The following is a 20,385-nucleotide window of genomic DNA, read 5'->3' as shown; positions in this document are numbered from 1 at the left end:
AATACCACTTTATTAAAGACTGTGATTCATATTTATTTTGAAACAAAGAGTATATTAAAATAACAGTTCATTTTATTTTTATTTTAGCTCTAAACAAATACTTCATTTTTGGAGATAAATTATTCAATAAATGCTTAATAAAATATATTAGAATTAACTTTGATATTATTTGAAATTAAGTTAGGATGCTGGATAACTTCTGATGGATTTTTTAGACTGCTAAGCGTGCCAGTACTGCAGCTGCACCTTTGGCTGCCTGGGTTAAAGCAAATGTCCAGTATTCCTATGTCTTGGAACGAATTCAGCCTTTGGAAACTGAACAGGCAGGATTAGAATCGTAAGTGATATATAAAATATATACAATTCTAACCTTTACTTTCAGCAATTTGATGACTTAGTTATATTATTACATTTATTTAAGATTTATTTCTTGTCTACAACTAGAGGCAGCTGACAACATTAAAACATATAAAATGAGTTAATTAAATAAAAATATTAAACCAACTGAGAAAAGAAAAAGCAACTAGAGGGAGATGAGTAGCCCAACCAACTCACTTTTTCCTAACCATTATTATGTTGTTGGAAGGATAAGTTGGTAGAAGTTCCTTTAGAAAGAGTTAAAGATTTATAAAGGAATAATGCTAAAGAGCAAAAAATGGAAATTTAGTACTTTCATATTTATTTTTTCCTTCTAAGTTCTAGAAACTGTTTGGTATATATCTTCCAAAACATCTGGGGATATAGAGGGAAAATTTAACCATTTACATTCAGGACTTAAATTTTTTAATTTGTTATTGTTACTAAGTCAGCATTGCATTTTCTCTCATTAGTTCTAAATGTAGACTAAGGGAACGTTATGTTCTTGACTGTTTAATCTTATTCTAGACAAGATTTTTAGCCACCTAAACCCTGTTAATTTTCTCAATGTAATTACAGGAATCTTTTGTGTTAAGTCATATTAAATGTGCACAGTATTTTGACTATATAAATATTTTTCACAGCAGAGCCATCATATCATGTTTTATGAATGTCCTGTGAAGAACCTACTGTCTTGTAGTGATTCTCAGAGTGTAGTCCCTGAGCAGCAGCATCACTGGGGAACTTGTTAAAAGTGCACATTTTTGAGCTTCTTCCAAACTTACTGAGTTGGATATGCTGGGGGGTGAGGCCTTACAGTGTGATTTGACAGACCTTCCAGTTGATTTATGCAGTGCCCAAATGCCTAGCAGTAGGTAGCAGTGTGGGATGGCTGGCCATTAACGGCACTCTCAATATTTGTGTGGGAGGAGGTCAGTCAGTTCCCCAGGAGAATCCTCATAACTTCTGCCTAGTGTGTGGTCAGGGATGGGTGGGGGTGGGGGAGGAGACAAGCTTGTCTTCCAGGAATGTGTCAAGAGGATAGTCTGCTCTCAGTGGGGGAGAGAATCCGAGGTGAAAGTTTTTATAATATCAACTTAATCAAATAATCCTCTGTATTTAGCTCTATTATATCAAAGATGCCTGTTGTCTACTTTTCCTGAGTATTTTGGAATTCTTTTGGCCTCGCTTCCTTCACTTGTTTAACTTTTGGCTTTTTGCATTCTATAAGATCATTTACCACTTTTAAAACTATTAAGATTATTCTTTGCAATAATTTTTTCCTTCATTCTCTTTCCCCTTGTGCATTTATATGTTTTTTATTCTCTTGGTTTCATTTTGGTAAGGTTTTAGAGGGGATAGAAGACAAATGAGTAAGTTTAACACTTTTATTCAGAAGTCTACATGCACAGTTTTTAAATATAGGCTCAAAGTGGTATGGTTAAGTCAAAGAATGCACTTTTAATTTTATAATTTCTTTTCAAATAAAATTCTACTAATGCTATTGTAACTATTGAATTAGGCATAGTTTTCATTGTCATTTATTTACTGTAAGGTTACATTTTAAGCTGTTATTGCTACTTTTTGTTGATATCTGAAATAGAATGATTTATATGAACTTGGATTGTATTTTAGAAATTTGAGGAAAACTGAAGACAGAAAAAGGAAACTAGAGGAGCTTCTTAATTCTGTTGGTCAAAAAGTATCAGAACTCAAAGAGAAGTAAGTTAAGTTTTAGAATATATTTTGGATGTTTAAAAACATACCTCAAGTAATTTTTTAAATTTGAGAATGTTTTTGTGATTTATCGCTCTAAAATGGGGAAGGTTGTAAAATACAGGAGGTATTCCTTTTAAAATTTTTTTGTGGGAACAAAAATATTTTAACTCTCCGTTTATATATTCTTTACTATAAATATATTCCCGAGAATGGGAGTACTGAGAAGAGAAATCAAATGTGTTTACATTTGATATTCCCATTTCATTGTTATTTTGACTTTAAGATTTTAAGACTCCTTTATTTCAGATGATGCTCTAGGACCACTTATTCTATGATCTTCTTGAGTGTAGATGATAATGTTAAAAAAATTCTGTTCTTTTAATTTTGTACTTTTTGGGGTTCAAAAAATATTCTTCATGCAAATGTATTCAAATTTAAGGACCATTTATGAATATTATCAACATAAAATTTTTCATGTGCCTGGAGGTTCCCGTGGTTGCTATTTAGTGTAGGATAGAAAATATTGGTATAAGAATTATTATAAACAAATATGGGAACATTTTATTTTAAAAATTGTGAAGATTGAAAAGTAGAGACTATGCAATTAAATATAGTATATGTTATCAATTACTTTCAGTTTTATGAAACTATTCACTTTTCTAAAAACACACTTTTTTTTAAGTGGTGTGTTACATTTCCTTTTTTTTCTTATGGAAGATTTTCTTTAACCAGTAAACAATTATTTCTTTTATATTTATATATATATTTACTTTAAGAGGGAAAAAATCCAAAAGAAAACATCAAACCCATAAATCCAGTGTGTTCACTATTGTTGAATAGTTTTTTATTTAGATATATAGGAAAGAAATCATATCTCTTTCTTCCTGTAATTAGAGAAGTATAAGGAAAATAATGTGTTCTTTTCAGTGTCATATGCTGAGGATCAGTAAATAATATTCAATTAATTGTCAGATATTTACTGAGTAGTTAGCATATGGTAGCAATGTTCTGACTCCATTTATTAGATGTGACAGGTAGTTGTAGGCACTTTACATATTTATATTTTTTAGTACTTAATACTGGGAGGTAGATATTCTTCCATTTTATAGCCTAGGAAGGTTTCTTTGCCTAAATTGAGTGGCTAGTAAATGACTAAGCTAGCAGTAGATCCTAGATTTAACTTAATTTTAAGTAAAACAGCAGTAGATTCTAGATTTAACTTAATTTTAAGTAAAACAAAATGACATTTTTACATTTCATTATCAAGAATGAATTAGTGCGGTTAACATGCAGTTACTTATGATCCTTAATTAGGACTTAATTGATTCTAGATTGTGAGGGACAATCTTATTTTCTTGGATATTTACAAAGAATAAGGGAGTTGAAAAATAAGCATGACCTATAAATTTTTAAATTCTAATTGACAAAATTGAAACATTTGCCATTTTTAATACAAGTTGTACAGAAATGTACAAGTTAATTTAATTCAGCAAATAATTATCTCAAAACCATATACAAGGTATAGTATGAGTTGTTGAGGTGAATAAATATGTAGTTTGTTTTCAGATGTAGAACAGAGCTGTCCAATGGAATTTTATGAGGTGATGGATATATTCTATAATCTGTTACCATATCCAGTATGGCAGTCACTAGAGATATGTGGCGACTGAGCACTTGAAATGTGGCTAATAAGACCAAGGGATTGAATTTTAAATTATATTTAATTTAAACTAACTTAAATTTAAATAGCCACATGTTGCCAACTACCATATTGGACAACTCAATTTTGAATCTTATGTCTAGGGGAGAAAGGAATTGGGCACTTAGGCAATAAGATGTACTGTAAAGCACATGGAACTTAATAATAACAGACACATCATATATGAATTTTAGATTCTCTACTGATTATTGGTGAGACTTGTGGAATAATCTGTTTAACTCTAAGTTTCCATATTTATAAAATGAGAATAACAATACTTAATTTGAAATGTTCTGATAATTTAATGACCTGCTACTTTTTTTCTTTTTTTGATGCTTAGTATAATCCTTGTCATTTTGTAGACAGTTATGTATTTATTGAGGGTCTAAGTAATCATGTGTAATATTACCATTATATTTAAGAAAAAAATTTGTACAAGTATTTTTTAAAGAAAAAGAATTATAAATTATATATATCTCTCCCTATATGCCCATTTGCCAAAGTGCCCTTATATATATATATATATATATACATATATATATATATATATATATATAATGGACTGGATATTGGGTGAATTTTAAATTTTTTAAAGTGTTTTTGATAGGTGAATGTTTGAGGGAGTTAGAATGAAGGGTGAGGTAAGAAAAAGGAAGGGGCTGGAAGGTATTCTAGGTAAATATCTCATCCAGAACATAAAGGCTAGGGCATTTTCTGAGAATATTAAATTCTTCAGATGTTGAAATACAGTTTTGCTGGACTGGAATAGAAGGAAATAAAACCCAAAGATTGGACCAGTCTTATCACAGGGCTGTAACTGTCACATGGAGAACTTTGTACATATGTAGTAGGACGTGGAGGCCCTGTGAAAATGCTACACTTTAAACTTCATGTGTTGGTATATGTGTCTGTTCTATTAAAGATATTTCAAACACAAAATGTTATGAGTCTTATCTATTCAATTCTCATATAATAATCAACTTTACTACCTAAGGATAATTTAATTAAATCTATCTTTAATCCCTTTGTATTTAATAAAATTTGAATGTCTTTGTAGATTTCAGAGCAGGACTTCAGAAGCTGCCAAACTTGAAGCTGAAGTAGGCAAAGCACAAGAAACGATTAGAGCTGCAGAAATATTAATCAGTCAGCTTGACAGAGAACACAGGAGATGGAATGCACAGGTTTGTTTGACAGAAAGAGGGCAGAAAGAAGATTCCTTTAAAACACAGGAGATCTCTAATGTAATGAACTTGTTAAAAAAAATAAAAAGGAGAGAAATATCCATGAACTTTCAGATGGCTTAGTATAGATGATACAAACGATCTGGATATTAATGATCACTATGTGAATTAATCTTTAAGCAAAGTATCTTTATATGAATGGATTTTAGACAATGCAATCTATTCCTCTTTTGGTTATCTATGCTGGGGAAGGGCAGGGATGAAGATGAGTTGATGGGAAATTTAATATTTATCAGAGATTTTTTTGGACACTAATCTTAGGATTTGACACCGTTGGCCATTTCTTTCTTTCAGTTATTTTAGCTTTGTTAAATACTCTGTTATTTTGGCTTTGTTGTGTTTTTAGTGTGTTTGTTTGCTTTTCTTTAACCAATAAGATTCCTTACCTCACCAATTATCAGGTCATTCAATAATGTTTGATTAACCTCAGTATTCCCTTCCTCACTTCCTTTCTTTGTAAATATTCCAGGGTTATCTCATCCAGTCTTAAGAATATCACCTATGGCTGAAATTAAACTTTGGAATTTGCATTTGATTGTCACGGTAACTGAAATACAACATGTCCAAATTAACTTATTTTCTTTTCTTATCCAAAATCCTCATTTCCTATCTCTCATAAGGCATCTTTCTTCTACACATTAAAACTAAAAACATGTCGTTGGCTTAGACTCTTCTTTGTTTACTTATGATTTCCCACTTGTAAATATCGCTCATATTTGTCTTCTGTGTTCAATGGGAGTCCTTTTCTTTTTTCCACCTGAATTCCCCTAACTTGTTTCCCTCTTATGTGACCCTTTAATTAGTCCATTCTTCATCTCTCAGATGAATTATCTTTCTAAAATCCTATTTTATTACAATGGTCATGACCCTTTTTAAACATTTTCAGTGACTCATTATTTACACTGGTTAAAACAGAAGCTTTTCATGGCATGGGGAGCCTTTCACAATCTGTCTCCCTCCAATCTTTATTTTTATTACTTCTGTATTACTACTCTTTCTGCAAATGTATGTTTTAGCCACACTATACTTATCCTTTCAACTAATGAGTGTCCATGCTTCATCTTTGTTATTTTTGCTATTTTTGTTTGCTTTTCACTGTAACCACCAGTCTCTTCTCTTTCTCTATTTCTGTTTTGTTCTTTTTCTGTTTTGTTTTTTAAAATTCAACATATAAATAAAATCATATGGTATTTTTCTTTCTATGCCTGGTTTATATCACTTAACATAATACCCTTTAGGTCCATACATGTTGTTACAAATGGCAAGGTTTCTTTGTTTTTTTATGACTGAATAATATTCCATTATATGTATATACCACACCTTCTTTTGATTCATCTACTGATGGACACTTTGGTTGCTTCCATATCTTGCCTATTGTAAATAATGCAGAAATAACCATAGGGGTGCTATATCTATTCAAATCAGTGATTTTGTTTTCTTCTGGTAAAGTCCCAGAAGTGGAATTGCTGTGTCATATGGTATTTCTCTTTTTTGTTTTTTGAGGAGACTCCACTCTGCTTTCCACAGTGGCTGTACCAATTTACATACCCACCAGCAGTTTAGGAGGGTTCCGCTTTCTCCGCATCCTCACCAGCATTTGTTGTTTCTTGTCTTTTGAATATTGGCCATTCTGACTGTTGTGAGGTGATAGCTCATTGTGGTTTTGATTTGCATTTGCCTGATGATTAGTGATGTGGAACATCTTTTCAAGTGCCTGTTGGCCATCTGTATGTCTTCTTTGGAAAAATGTCTATTCAGGCTCCTTTTTGCTCATTTTTTAATTGGGTTATTTGTTTTTTGGTTTTGAGTTGTGTGTCCATGCTTTATCTTTGTTTTGTGTCTTTGCTCATATTCTCTGTATCTTAATAATATTTTACAAAGTTATGCTAATTCATACTATTTAACTGGGTTTGGGATAAAAATTCTATTTTGATTAGCATCATTAAGAACTTTCAATGACAAAGTACATACCTGTTTACGTTGGGATTCCGTATTTTTTTGATATCATCATAGTCTGAGGTCATGTTTATTTGGCAGTTATATTAAAAACAGTGGTTATTACTTTAAACCAATGCGTCTTTTTCTACAGTCAAAATTCTAACTTAGGAATCTGTAATTTTTTTTTCCCATAACATACCTATACATCACTCTTTTTCTCTTTTTTTTCCAGGTTGCAGAGATAGCAGAGGAATTAGCCACTCTTCCTAAAAGAGCCCAGCTAGCTGCTGCATTTATTACATATCTTTCTGCTGCTCCTGAGGGTCTGAGAAAAACCTGTTTGGAAGAATGGACCAAGTCAGCTTCTCTTGAAAGTTTGTATTTAGTTATTCATGAATTTGAAATTTCAGTGTACTACAAATGCATCTCTTGATTTTTGTCATTTTACTTTTTTTAAATGAGGAAATTTTCTGTAAGTAAAAGATACCCATTGCTACTTCATATTTGCCATATTTAATAAATATTCTGAATTGTCTTGTAGTGCTTTTTCTATTCTTAAAACCACTCTATGAAATAGAGACCTGAATGATTGAATAATTGTGAAACTGAATTATTTTTCATATTGCATGAATTTTATTATTTTAATTTTTACACTAATTTCATATCATAAGAAGAGATGTAGGAACTCAAAATTTCTTGTGAATTTTGTGGTTTTCACAGATTATAGCTGTGAAACATTCATTTAATAGAAGAAATATAAACTGAGTTCTATTCCCTTGCATTTTTTTTATTTTAACCTTTTCCCCCTTTGCTTCTGGTGCTAAATAGGGAAGAATGGATTATGTATTAAGGATGGTCATGGTACTTTTATTTGAGTATATTTTATATAGTTTTATTCCCTCTTCTTTAAGTACAAGCTCATTGTCATGACCTAATAGTGTTATCTTTAACTTTTCAGAATTTGATCTGAGGAGATTTCTTTGTACTGAAAGTGAACAGTTAATTTGGAAAAGTGAAGGCCTCCCATCAGATGACCTTTCCATAGAAAATGCTCTTGTTATCTTACAGGTAATTAATGGATTTTAATTTTCTCATTAACAGTGTTTCTTTTGAAGCTTCCTCTATGAAGTACCTTCTTTAAATTCTTAGGCTTTCATAGTTTTTCTTTTCCTAGTTAATATAAAAGTGAAAATATTTTGCTAGTGAAAATCCATTTATGATTCAGTTGATAAATTTATAATTTTCAGTATAATTTATTTTTGCATTAATGTAAAAGTTTAAACTAAAAGTGGCATTATTTGATTGCAAAATATTCTAAATTGAGCTTCCTAATAATAAAAGAAATATTTCAGGGATTCTTGAGTCATTTGATATAGTTCCTTCATCTAGAGTGTATGATTTATATTTTTATTTTGTTTTGCAAAACAATGTTATATAAAGTGCAGATGAGGTAAATTTTGAGTTATAAATTAGAGATGATGATATGCATATTTTGGAAAATTGTTTTTTCACATTGTATATGTTTCTCAAAAGTCATTATTTAAACAGGAAACTATTATAACTGTTTTAGCAGTGAATGTGAAAACTTAATTCCAAGTCATGCATACAAACAAGTAAATCATTTCTTTGAGTGAGGTTTGATTTTTACCATTAACTTGGTTTAACTTTCTGCAGTGGAACTTGGAAGATAATTTTTCCCCCTTGATAATGTGACTTAATTTTTTTCTGGTCTTTCTATCTCAGTAGCTTATAACACCAGTTTTTCTTTCCTCTGTGCAACCCCTATAACTTGTAACTCAAAACTTACTTATCTGCACTTTACATAACATTGTTATAAAAATAACAAATAAGCTCCCACACCATTTCCTTATTCCATAATTCCAGTTCAAAGAAAGCATGAATGTTAAATGCTCTTTAGGTAACATAAGCCGCAGTATTACAAGGTTTGTATTATAGGCCCTATTCATTCCTGGATAAATTTCATTCTGTTAGAACTATTAATCAGCTAATATACTTCAGCTCATTACATTGGTGTCTTACTGGTAGAGAGTTGCTGACCAAAGATTTAACCATTGTGCCTTCTTTTAATTTGATTTGGCTTGTTTCTTAGTTTATTTCTAAACATATTTTATCATTTTTCACACTAGAATTACAAATCTGGACCTCTAAATGTGTATGTAAATAAATTCATGCAAACTGTGTGCTTTTTATCACATTTGTCATTCCTTCCCCAAAGTTTCATAATCACCTCTTCTTCCTTTTTCAGTAATTCAAGAAAGCAATCATTTTCAGATTTAAAACACATAATTTAAGTATTTTTTGAAATTCCATAAGAAATTAACGGGGATGAACCTTTAGAAGAAATGTATTTATCACAATAATTTATATTTTTTAGTGATAATAGTAACTGAATATTTTACTTTTGTATTCTGAAATTGTCTTCCATGATGAATACAGGGAAAATTGTTTTTGAAAATAATTTTAGTAATAAACTTAGATTTATTTCGTATTTAATGTTGCCAATTTCTTATATGCATTCATATGACAAAAAAATTTGGAAAAAATTTGTTAGAGTAATTATTTTGTTGAAATAAATTTGCTATTATGGTCCACACTCAGTTCTCAAGTATACTACATTTATAATAAGCTGTGAAGTTAAGGGTGTGATTGTATAGTATATGTCTGTAATATCTCATTAGCATCACCATGTGACTGATATCTGTGAAATTCGATCTCTCAACATATACAAACAGGGTTTCTGGGAAATCTTCCCTGAGAAAAAATGGCTAGGAATGATGAATAAGTGTATATTTGATTCTGAGATACATCTTCTTCATAACTATACTAAGAATTTTTCTGAGATTCTGTCTCTCAGTGGAGGCTTTCCCACATTCAAGGTCTGAAGTTACTTAGTCATTTATTGGTGCTAAGAAAAGCCTTTTGTGTCCAAAATTATTCCTGTGCTTATCTTAAAAAGATGCTTAAAATTCTCATATTTGTGTTAAGCTAACTAATGAAGGACACATATTGTCTGGGAGAGAAAAAGTCAAATAATTATCTACCATTGGCCTTGTAACAAGAATTTGCTTTATTACCTTTACAGAAAGCTCATGTGACCTGTGTATGTCCTTGAGGGCAGAGAAAGAATTTGGCCATGGTGACCGTATGTCCTAGATTGTTTGGGCTATGATTTACACCTGTTGTCCTGATATAATTATTAATAATAGTTTTTCTTTACTCTCAAAAGTGTCCTGGTTTGGGTGATAAGTGATATGATCTTTTTAATACGGTGGGACTCAGAGGATAGAAAGTGTAAGGTTATTAGAAACTATGGAGAAGATGTGAGTGAAGCATCCACAGGAGATGAAAAAGATGAATAATTTAATTTTCACAGTTCATACATTTTTGATTAAAATTTCACAGTATCATAACTTTTTCTTGTGAAGACATGTATTGAATATTTGCTTTCAATGTTTATAAACAGTTCAGTGTCAAATTAGTTTTCTTTAAACCACTCAGAGTTACTGAGATTTTATCTTCCTGCCATTCAGTATATACTGAAGAAATGCAAACTACTTTGATGCTAGTCTAGAGAATATAAAATTATAAAGGTAAATCACATAGGGAAAAGTTCTTTTTCAAATAAACCCCAAATAAATAATAATAGCAACTCCTTATGCAGTACTTATATGTTGTTCTTATATTACTGTTTAAGAGTTAATACAGGTAAAGCACTTAAATACTTACTGAATTTTCAAATCAAGTGGTAGGTATGTGTGGTATCTCTTTTGTAGATAAGGAAATGGAAGCACAGAGGGTTAGGACACTTATCCAAGGTCACACAGTTGTCTGGTGGTAAAGCCCAGATTCAAACACTGCTTTCTAGCCTGTCTATACTGTAATACTGCTTCTTGCACGTGTGTGTGTGTGTCTGTTTAAACCTATTTATTTTGTATTATTCCTGTTAATTTAATTCTCCTTAGCTAATCAAGAGATAGGCTTTACTTATTTATAAAATATGTTTTAACTTTTTTCCCCTTATGGGTACTAAAAATAAAAATTATGAAGTGTCCTAGATCTTTTAAAAAGAATCTCTTTCAAAAATATCCTTTATCCACTTTTTCTCCAAAAGGAGAGAAGAGTTAAAGTAGATTTTTGTATCTCTAGCCTTTGATCTCTATTCTGAGCTTATGACCTATAGTTCCAACTCCCTATGACATATTATTAACTAGAGCTTCCTAGATAACTCAAGCTTTGTCTGTAAATTAGTCAGATTTATTTTTTTATTTCTAGGCAAGAACTTTTCATCTTTCAGTGGCCAAATACAGTAGGTTCAGGATTCAAATGATGTTGCCAAGCATCACTCTCTGTCTTCATCTTAAAAGACAGAGTCTCAGATAGGGTGTCTCTACCTTGTGTTAAGGATGGCCATTGGTGATTTGAGGCTTACCATTATTAGAGTTTATGTGCCCAGACAAAAGATGTGTCTTCATCTTACTCCATGCCTGCCACATCCCCGGCATTTATGTCAGCCCCTCCAAAAGATTCTGATTGATCAGCTTGAGTCACCTGCTTGACCCTTGGGTTCAGTGCCACAGATTGATAATCCCTTTAGAAGTACATTGAGTAGGGCATGCCTGGTAGCATAAGGTAGCTGTTCACTCCAGTGTTTTTTTTTCCCTTCCCCACTGTCTATCATGTGCCTCTCTTTCATTTCCTACCAGTGGAGATGTAACAGTCTTGGCCCAGTAATGCAGGCTGCAAATCTGCAAGCCATACTCTCTATGTCTCTTTAATTGTGCATTTAGTTAGTTATTCAGCAAGTATTGTCAAATCTATTCCTTAGAAATATGAGTGTATCCTGTTCTAACCACATCTACTACTAGTAGCTTCATTTAGTCCTTCGTCATTTTGTACCTATATAAATACATTATTATACCTGTTGGTTCCCTGCTGCGAGTATCACTTCCTTTACTGGAGTGATCTAAATGTTAATCTGATCATGACAATCCCTTGATTAACATATTACAATAACTTCCCATTGCTTGAAGAATAAGAATTTCATTATCCTTAAGCATGGCACAAAAAGCTCTTCATGATCAGAAAGATCCCAATTATTCCTGCCACTTTGTATACATCTTTTTTGCCTACATCTTTTTATTCTGGTTATGCCAAACTACTGGTAGTTTTCCAAATGCTCCCAGACTTTTTATTGCTCTCTCCATCATGCTGTTGTCTTTGTCTGACATACTTTTTCACTTCCTCACCAGGCTAAGTTCAATTTGTCTTTCTTAAGTTGACTTCAATCGCTTCCTATCAGCTTCCCCTAACTCTGCTTGTGACCCACCATAGTATCATGTATACTCTTTGGCTATCGAATTTTCATTTTTTTCTTCTTCGTTGGATTGATGTCATTGTGGGTGAGGGAATGTATCTTATTAATTTCTGTAATCTGCACATTGTCTTACTATATTATGTATTCTACGTATGGTAGATGAATGAATCCATGAATAAATCCAAAAGAAATCCATGAAAACTCAACATTTTTGGATCTATTATACTTTGTTAAATGCAAACCTAACTACATTTAATCATGGAACACCGACCTAAAATATACCTTATAGATTTTGTCTAAATGTCTCTGGAGAAGCATAAGATGAATACAAATTGTAAGTACTCTTTGAAATTCTAAAGCATATTTTCTTTGCTAAAAACAAGATTTTTTGAAACATTATCTCTTTGTTTTTTTAACTGCGTCAGATCATTGGTTTGAAATCATGGGTAAGCATTTTTTAAAAAATAAAATAATTATTATGGTTGGGCAAAATCTAGTGAAATGTTTGCTATTGAAGGCTAGCATAAAATTAGATCTAAAACCTAGGTATAGTATATTGGTAATACATAAGAGGCTATTAACCAACCACTTTATTTTGCTAGGAAAAGCACATTTTTATTATGAAGTGGTAATAAATTCTCCATAAATAGATGCTGGGTGACAATACCACAGTGTGACACTGGGGAAGCTGTGGTGTGAGAAGTCCATTCTGGGTACAAGCAAAAGCGAGTGCTTGTCTGTAGAGAATTTTGAAACAATAGGAAAGCTGTTTAGAGTCAGTCAGCTCTTTATTATCACCATGTGCTGAAAACTTTAAATGGTGTTGCTGATAAAATGCTCTTTGTCCTGGGGTCAGATTGTCCCCACCATCCACCTACTTTCCATGTGTCATTGAAATAATACCTATGTTCTTTTCTGACACCTGAGTTCTAAGTCTTCATTTCACATTGACATTCATGTGTATCTTCTCCTCACAGCAGAGAACTGCATTATGTTTCTCAAATAAATATGAAAATGCAAGAAAAAATACCCATCATTGTTATTTGAATCTGATTTGCTGGATAGCAGTGATGTTTAAATTTATTATACATATTTATGCATTTACATATATTTGATTTATATAGATGTAGATTTAAGGTTTCCTTTCATGTGCTAAATGGCACTGTGGTGTGTAGGGCATATTCACTGGTTTCTACCTTTCTATTTGTTTCAGACTAATTAGTGCAGGGTATTTTATAATGAGTTTAGTTCCTAGTTCATTAGATCTTAAACTATAATATATGTAATTTTCTCTTCCAGAACACTGCTTTTGTAATATTAACTATGTATTGCTTTTTAAGACATATTGTAATTCTTAAAATACAAACAATATGTTGTTAATTATTTCAGTAGTACTTCTATAATTAGTTCATACTTCTCTTCCAAGGTCTTTATGGTTTATTCAGCCAAAGAATATATGAAGTTGTGGAATAACTTGATTGTGTATTTTAGAAGCCAAACAGAGAGGTACAGATGGCATCAGACTGGACTAAAGCTCTTGCTGACTATACTGTTAATATGTATTTTCTGTGTCACTGTGTAATGAATAGGACTAAACTCACTTTACTGTATTAAATTCAATTACCTAGTATTAATTCAGACCACTGTAAAATATGCTAATGTGGCCTGTGGTGCAGCTAAAAACTACCTTTATTTCATCCTTACAATTGTATATTTATGTTCTCCAAAACCTGAGTAAAACTAACTCAGTAATTGATTCATAGTTTTTGATAAATTATTTCCATTCAATATAAACTTATAATCTTTTTTTTTTTTAAACTAGAGTCGAGTATGCCCATTTCTTATAGATCCTTCTTCCCAAGCTACGGAATGGTTAAAGTCACACTTGAAAGACTCACGTTTGGAAGTTATAAACCAGCAGGTGTGTATTACTTGTAATTTAGATATTGACTAGTAATAACATCTTACCATGAAAAGAGCTTTGGGTCTGCAATCAGAAAATAGATTCAAAGCTGGGGTCTGGGGAAACTCTCTTAGCTTCAGTTTTCTAATTCATAAAAAGGATATGGATCTTTATTTGGTCCTCCTATGTGCTAGGGAATTTAAAGCCCTGGAAATTTAAAAGTGAGTAAGGAAGTCATAGTTCCTGCTCATGGAGATGACAGTCTAGTAGGTTAGAGAGACAAATTAAATAAGCTTTTACACTAAACTATGATTAAAGACATAAGTATAAGATCCTGTAGAAGTAAGAGATCCTAACTTAGCTTGGAGAAAGCCTCCTGGACTTTCAGTATACTAATAATTTCTCTCAATGTCTCTTAAAATTTTGTACTCCTATAACTCACCAATGAGCATTTTTGATGTGTTCCAAGATATGACATTGGTCAGTGAAATGTAATAATATTCTTTTGGGTAGTGACTTCTCACTGTCATATTTATCTTGCTAAGGAAATTTTTTTGGTTGGTTTTTTTTTTTTTTTTTTGGTGGAGGGTTTAGTGCATGATTAATATTCATAGGTATTCCTCAGGTACTTGAAAATGACCTCTTTAAAATATACGTGTTTTATAAAATGGGGCATTTAGCTTATTTATGTGTGTCACTAAGAACATTTGTTGTTTGGTGCTCAAATGTTGCACCAAGAAACATTTACTAACATTCATCATCTTGCCTCTTATTTTCTGTTCAATGTTTGATTTTGAACATAACCTAAGTAGTTCTTTCTAATACTTGGGTGAGTAACTTATTGCATGTAGAATTTGAAAATTTGTTTCTGAATCAAGTTGAAACTATAGTAGGACTTTCTTATTGCTAATATAAAAAAATTTATTTTCCATATCTATGTACATTACTTATGAAATTTATGTGATCATTTATTCAACTAAAATAATTCATCACTAAGTACTTATAACTGGAAAAGCAATCATGAATAATTTGAATTATTAACATGAATATTAAATTTTAAAATATTCATATTATTCCTGTTAATATCATCATTCATTATCTGTAAGACCTCTCTGTAAATATTAAGGTAATAATGGAATTCATATGTGTCATTTTTTATTCTTTTAGGATAGTAACTTTATCACAGCTCTTGAGTTGGCAGTGCGTTTTGGGAAAACCCTTATTATACAAGAGATGGATGGTGTAGAACCTGTTCTTTATCCATTATTGAGACGAGATCTGGTTGCTCAAGGTAAATGTCTGAGTTTCCAGAGAGTAACTATTTTTTAAAATTTCAAAGTGATTAACTTCATAAGTGACTGGCTTTTTTTGTCTTGCCACTGAATATAAGGAAATAGAAAATTTTGGAGTTGAATAGTAGTAGTAGCAAGTAAACAAGTTCTTAAAGTACCTTTATAAAAGAGGCAAACCAAGGTACAGTTCCTCCTCAAATTCTCAGTTTCTTACTTCCTGATTCCTGGGTGCCTTGTTGCTCAGTCCAGGCAGAAGGGAATGTGGCAGTTTGTACTGGTAAATAATTGAAGACAGCTACCTCAACAAGCCATTTAGAATTTGTTGAGGGAGAGAGAGGCTGATGTAGTTGGAAAATAGTTCAAGTTTTACTACTGATAGATATCTGAGTATTTTTCTTTAGTCATTCTAGTTCTTTATGGTTATTTCATTTCCATGTTGAGTTTGAGTATGGATCCAAGAGTTATAGTAGAGATGATAGCTGAGTATTCTGGTTGGCTTTTTAAATTTCTTAGTCTAGATGCTTCTTTCTAGGTATGGTCACTTCATAGGAACATATGTATGTGCAACATAAAGTTTAAATTTATGATTGTTCTGTTTCTTGATGATGGTTCACATATGGTGTGTCTTTGGTAGCCCAATTAGATTTAGTTGGTCCAGTGGCCTGAGCACAACAAGACCCAATGGTTCACTAACGGAAGTGTTTTTTTTTTCCTCAAGGGAACCTTTGACAACATCTGGAAACATTTTTGGTTGTCACAACTCAGGAGGTCTATGTTAAGGATATCTTAAAATGCACAGGGCATTTCCTCACAACAAGTAATTTTCAGCACAGATTGTCCATAGTGCTAAGACTGAGAAACCACAAGCTAGCTTTCTAGTTCTGACCCATGACTCTCTGATTGATGTATTTCATTCAGTCTCAGAAAAAGTCAAGAGCACTACTTGAAGTCAGCTCATTGTACAGAATATTAATGCTAGAGATTGTCAGAAATTTAACCTATGGACAGGAGATGGCTGTAGCATTCCATTGCTTATCTGTGGGATTATCTGTAGATATCTGGAACATGTACATCTGAAGGATTTGGGGGTAAAAGATTGATTTACAACTGCTTGGATTACTTCCAAAGTTACCTATTGAAACTTTGCAGGAGCTGCCATTCAAATCTAGCTGCATTTTGTTGACCAGATAAGTAGGTATTGGTAAAATTTCTAGGTATGGAATATACACATTTTAACTGGGCAAGAAAGTATTCACTTGTTGTTCTATTTTTTTGTACATAATGGCTCTAAAGCCAGCAGTTTGACCTAATGGGCTAGGGGGTGTTTCCTTGGAAGTGTCACTTTGGTTATTTGGGTGGTAAGGTTTTATATTTGTCTTCATTTAAGCCCCATTCATCTTCAGTTAGTTTCAATTTAGTTAGATTTGGTTTTTGTTAGGTTTTATTGGATTCAATACAATGTGAGCAATTTTCTCAATGGAGACCATTACCAAATGTAATTTATATAATGGAATGTTTGGACCCATATGGCAGTTCACATGGTACTTAGATTTATCTAGCAAAGCTGATAACATATTTCTGAGTAGTTCAGACCTGTAATGGTGTACCGCATACAATAGATGGACTGATTTTGGTCTTCTTCCCAAAAGAATACAAAAAGAAATCATTAGTGCACGCAGCCTGCTGCACCTTCCTCCTGGCCTACCAGCACCTGCTCGCAAACTGGCAGTCACTGCATTAGCATCAGGCCAGCCAGAGGGAGGCCTCGCCTACAACAGCTAGAGATGCCAAGCACAGAGGCTTACACCTGTGTGCTCAGCCCACCGGCTCTGATACTGAAGACAGTCACTGCAGCTGGAAATCAGGAAACAGCTCTTTCCTCCTCTCTTGCACCAGAATCGTTCCCCTACAACCCCCAACCTTACCCTAGGGGCTGAGCAGCTCCAGAGACTAGACCTTTGGGCACTAGAAGGCTCCACATAGAATGATGAAACGTTAAAGGGACCTGGTTCAGACCAAAATCTCACAAACCCCAGAAAAAGGGCCAAATGAAACTGAACTCATCAAACTTCATGACAGTTCAAAATAAAAATCATAAACGTGCTCATGGAGGTTCAGGAAAGTATTCAAGAACTCAGGGACGAATTTAAGCTGGAGATTCAATCATTAAGAAATTCCATATCTGAAATGCAACATACAATGGAGAGATTTAAAAGCAGATTAGATGTAGTAGAAGAGATGGTAAATGGAATAGAAAATAGAGAAGAGGAATACAAAGAAGCTGAGGTACAGAGAGAAAAATATCTCTAAGAATGAAAGAATATTGAGAGAACTGTGTGACCAATCCAAACGGAACAGTATCCACATTTTAGGGTACCAGAAGAAGAGAGAGAAAAAAGGATAGAAAATATTATATGGAGGTAATCGCTGAAAACTTCCCCAATCTAGCAAAGGAGATAGTCTCTCATGCCATGGAGGTGCACAGATCTCTCAACACAAGGGACCCAAGGAAGACAACATCAAAACATATAATAATTAAAATGGCCAAGATTAAGGATAAAGACAGATTTTTAAAAGCAGCTAGAGAGAGAAAAAAGATCATACAAAGGAAAACCCATCAGGCTATCATCAACTTCTCAAAAGAAACCTTACAGGCCAGAAGGCAGTGGCATGATATATTTAATATAATGCAACAGAAGGACCTTGAACCGAGAATACTCTACCCAGCAAGATTATCATTTAAATCAGAAGGAGGGAGTAAACAATTTTCAGATAAGCAAAAGCTGAGATAATTTACCTCCCACAAACCACCTCTACAGTGTATTTTGGAGGGACTGCTATAGATGGAAGTATTCCTAAGGCTAAATAGTGGTCACAAGTGGAAATAAAACCACAGTAAAGAAAGTAGAACAATTAATTACTAAGCAGATGCAAAATCAAATCAAGTACCCCCAAAGTCCATCCAGGGATAGAGAAAGAGTACAGTATATGGTACCTAAGATATAAAGAATAGAGGAAGAGAAAAAGGACAAAAAGAACCTTTAGGTTGTATTTATAATAGCATATGAAGTGAGTTAAACTAGACTTAGATAGTAAGGAACTTACCCTTGAACTTCTGGTAACCACGAATCTAAAGTCTGCAATGGCAGTAAGTACATACCTACCGATAATCACCCTAAATGTGAACGGTCTAAATGTACCAATCAAAAGACATAGAGTCACTGAATGGATAAAAAAAAGGTCCATCTATATGCTGCCTACAAGAGACTCACTTCAAAGCTAAAGATATACACAGACTGAAAGTGAAGGGATAGAAAAAGAGATTTCATGCAACTAATAGGGAGAAAAAAGCAGGAGTTGCAGTACTTGTATCAGATAAATTAGACTTCAAAACAAAGAAAGTATTAAGAGAGAAAGAAGGACATTACATAATGATAAAGGGGTCAGTCCAACAAGAGGATATAACTATTATGAATATGTATGCACCCAGCACAGGATCACTTACATATGTGAAAAAAATACTAACAGAATTAAAGGGGGAAATAGAATGCAATCCATTCATTTTAGGAGACTTCAACACACCACTCACTCCAAAGGACAGATAAACCAGACAGAAAATAAGTAAAGAGACAAGGCACTGAACAACGTATTAGAACACATGGACCTAATGGACATCTACAGAACACTTCATCCAAAAGCAACAGGATACACATTCTTCTCAAGTGCACATGGACCATTTTGAAGAATAGATCATGTACTAGGCCACAAAAAGAGCCTCAGTAAATTAAAAAAGATTGAAATTTTACCAACCAGCTTCTCAGATTGCAAAGGTATGCAACTAGAAATAAATTACACAAAGAAAATGAAAAAGCCCACAAATACATGGAGGCTTAATAACATGCTCCTAAATAATCAATGGATCAGGGACCACTTAAAAACAGAGATCAAGCAATATATGTGGAGACAAATGACAACAGTAATTCAACATCACAAAGTCTGTGGGAGGCAGCGAAGGCCATGCTAAGAGGAAAGTATATTGCAATACAGGCCTACCTCAGGAAATAAGAAAAATCCCATATGAACAGTCTAAATAAGGAAAGACAAATGAGGCTCAAAGTCAGTAGAAGGAGGGGCATAATAAAGATTACAGCAGAAATAAATAAAATCGAGAAGAATAAAACAAAACAAGAAAGAAAAATCACTATGGACACCACAGAAATACAAAGAATTATGAGAGAATACTATGAAAAATTATATGGTAACAAACTGGATAACTGAGAGGAAATGGACAACTTCCTAGAAATATACAACTTTCCAAGGCTGACTCAGGAACAAACAGAAAATCTGAAAAGACCAATTACCAGCAAGGAAATTGAATTGGTAATCAAAAAACTACCTAAGAACAAAACTCCTGGACCAGATGGTTTCACTGCTGAATTTCATCAGACATTAAGTGAAGACCTAATACCCATCCTCCTTAAAGTTCTCCAAAAAGTAGAAGAGGAGGTAATACTCCCAAAGTCATTCTATGAGGACAACATCACTCTAATACCAAAACCAGGCAAGGACACAACAAAAAAGAAAATTACAGACCAATGTTCATGATGAACATAGATGCAAAAATCCTCAACAAAATATTAGCAAACTGAATTCAAAAATAGATCAAAAAGATCATCCATCATGATCAAGTGGGATTCATCCCAGGGATGCAAGGATGGAACAACATTAGAAAATCCATCAACATCATCCACCACATCAACAAAAAGAAGGACAAAAACCACATGACATGATCATCTCCATAGATGCTGTAAAAGCATTCGACAAACTTCAAAATACATTCACGATAAAAACTCTCAACAATGTGGGTATAGAGGGCAAGTACCTTAACATAATAAAGG

The 20,385-nt window shown here is 32.9% G+C and overlaps 1 protein-coding gene across 8 annotated transcripts in view; it reads left to right on the top strand.

Annotated features, from left to right (window-relative positions):
- The window catches only part of DYNC2H1 (dynein cytoplasmic 2 heavy chain 1), a 347,628-nt gene that overhangs the window by 120,100 nt on the left and 207,143 nt on the right, over positions 1 to 20,385 (top strand). For 7 of the 8 annotated variants that reach the window (XM_073239362.1, XM_073239364.1, XM_073239360.1 and 4 more), the window contains 8 exons: positions 216 to 337; positions 1,993 to 2,079; positions 4,833 to 4,959; positions 7,190 to 7,331; positions 7,916 to 8,025; positions 12,718 to 12,738; positions 14,115 to 14,213; positions 15,363 to 15,486. In XM_073239362.1, coding sequence (XP_073095463.1) covers positions 216 to 337; positions 1,993 to 2,079; positions 4,833 to 4,959; positions 7,190 to 7,331; positions 7,916 to 8,025; positions 12,718 to 12,738; positions 14,115 to 14,213; positions 15,363 to 15,486 — 832 coding nt within the window. The remainder of the gene's footprint in view (positions 1 to 215; positions 338 to 1,992; positions 2,080 to 4,832; positions 4,960 to 7,189; positions 7,332 to 7,915; positions 8,026 to 12,717; positions 12,739 to 14,114; positions 14,214 to 15,362; positions 15,487 to 20,385) is intronic. The other variant, XM_073239361.1, reaches the window with a different exon arrangement.

This window comes from Manis javanica, chromosome 6, assembly GCF_040802235.1.
Source record: "Manis javanica isolate MJ-LG chromosome 6, MJ_LKY, whole genome shotgun sequence".
NCBI lineage: Eukaryota > Metazoa > Chordata > Mammalia > Pholidota > Manidae > Manis > Manis javanica.
Note: the sequence above shows the minus strand (reverse complement) of the source record. Positions and strands in the feature narration are given on the sequence as shown.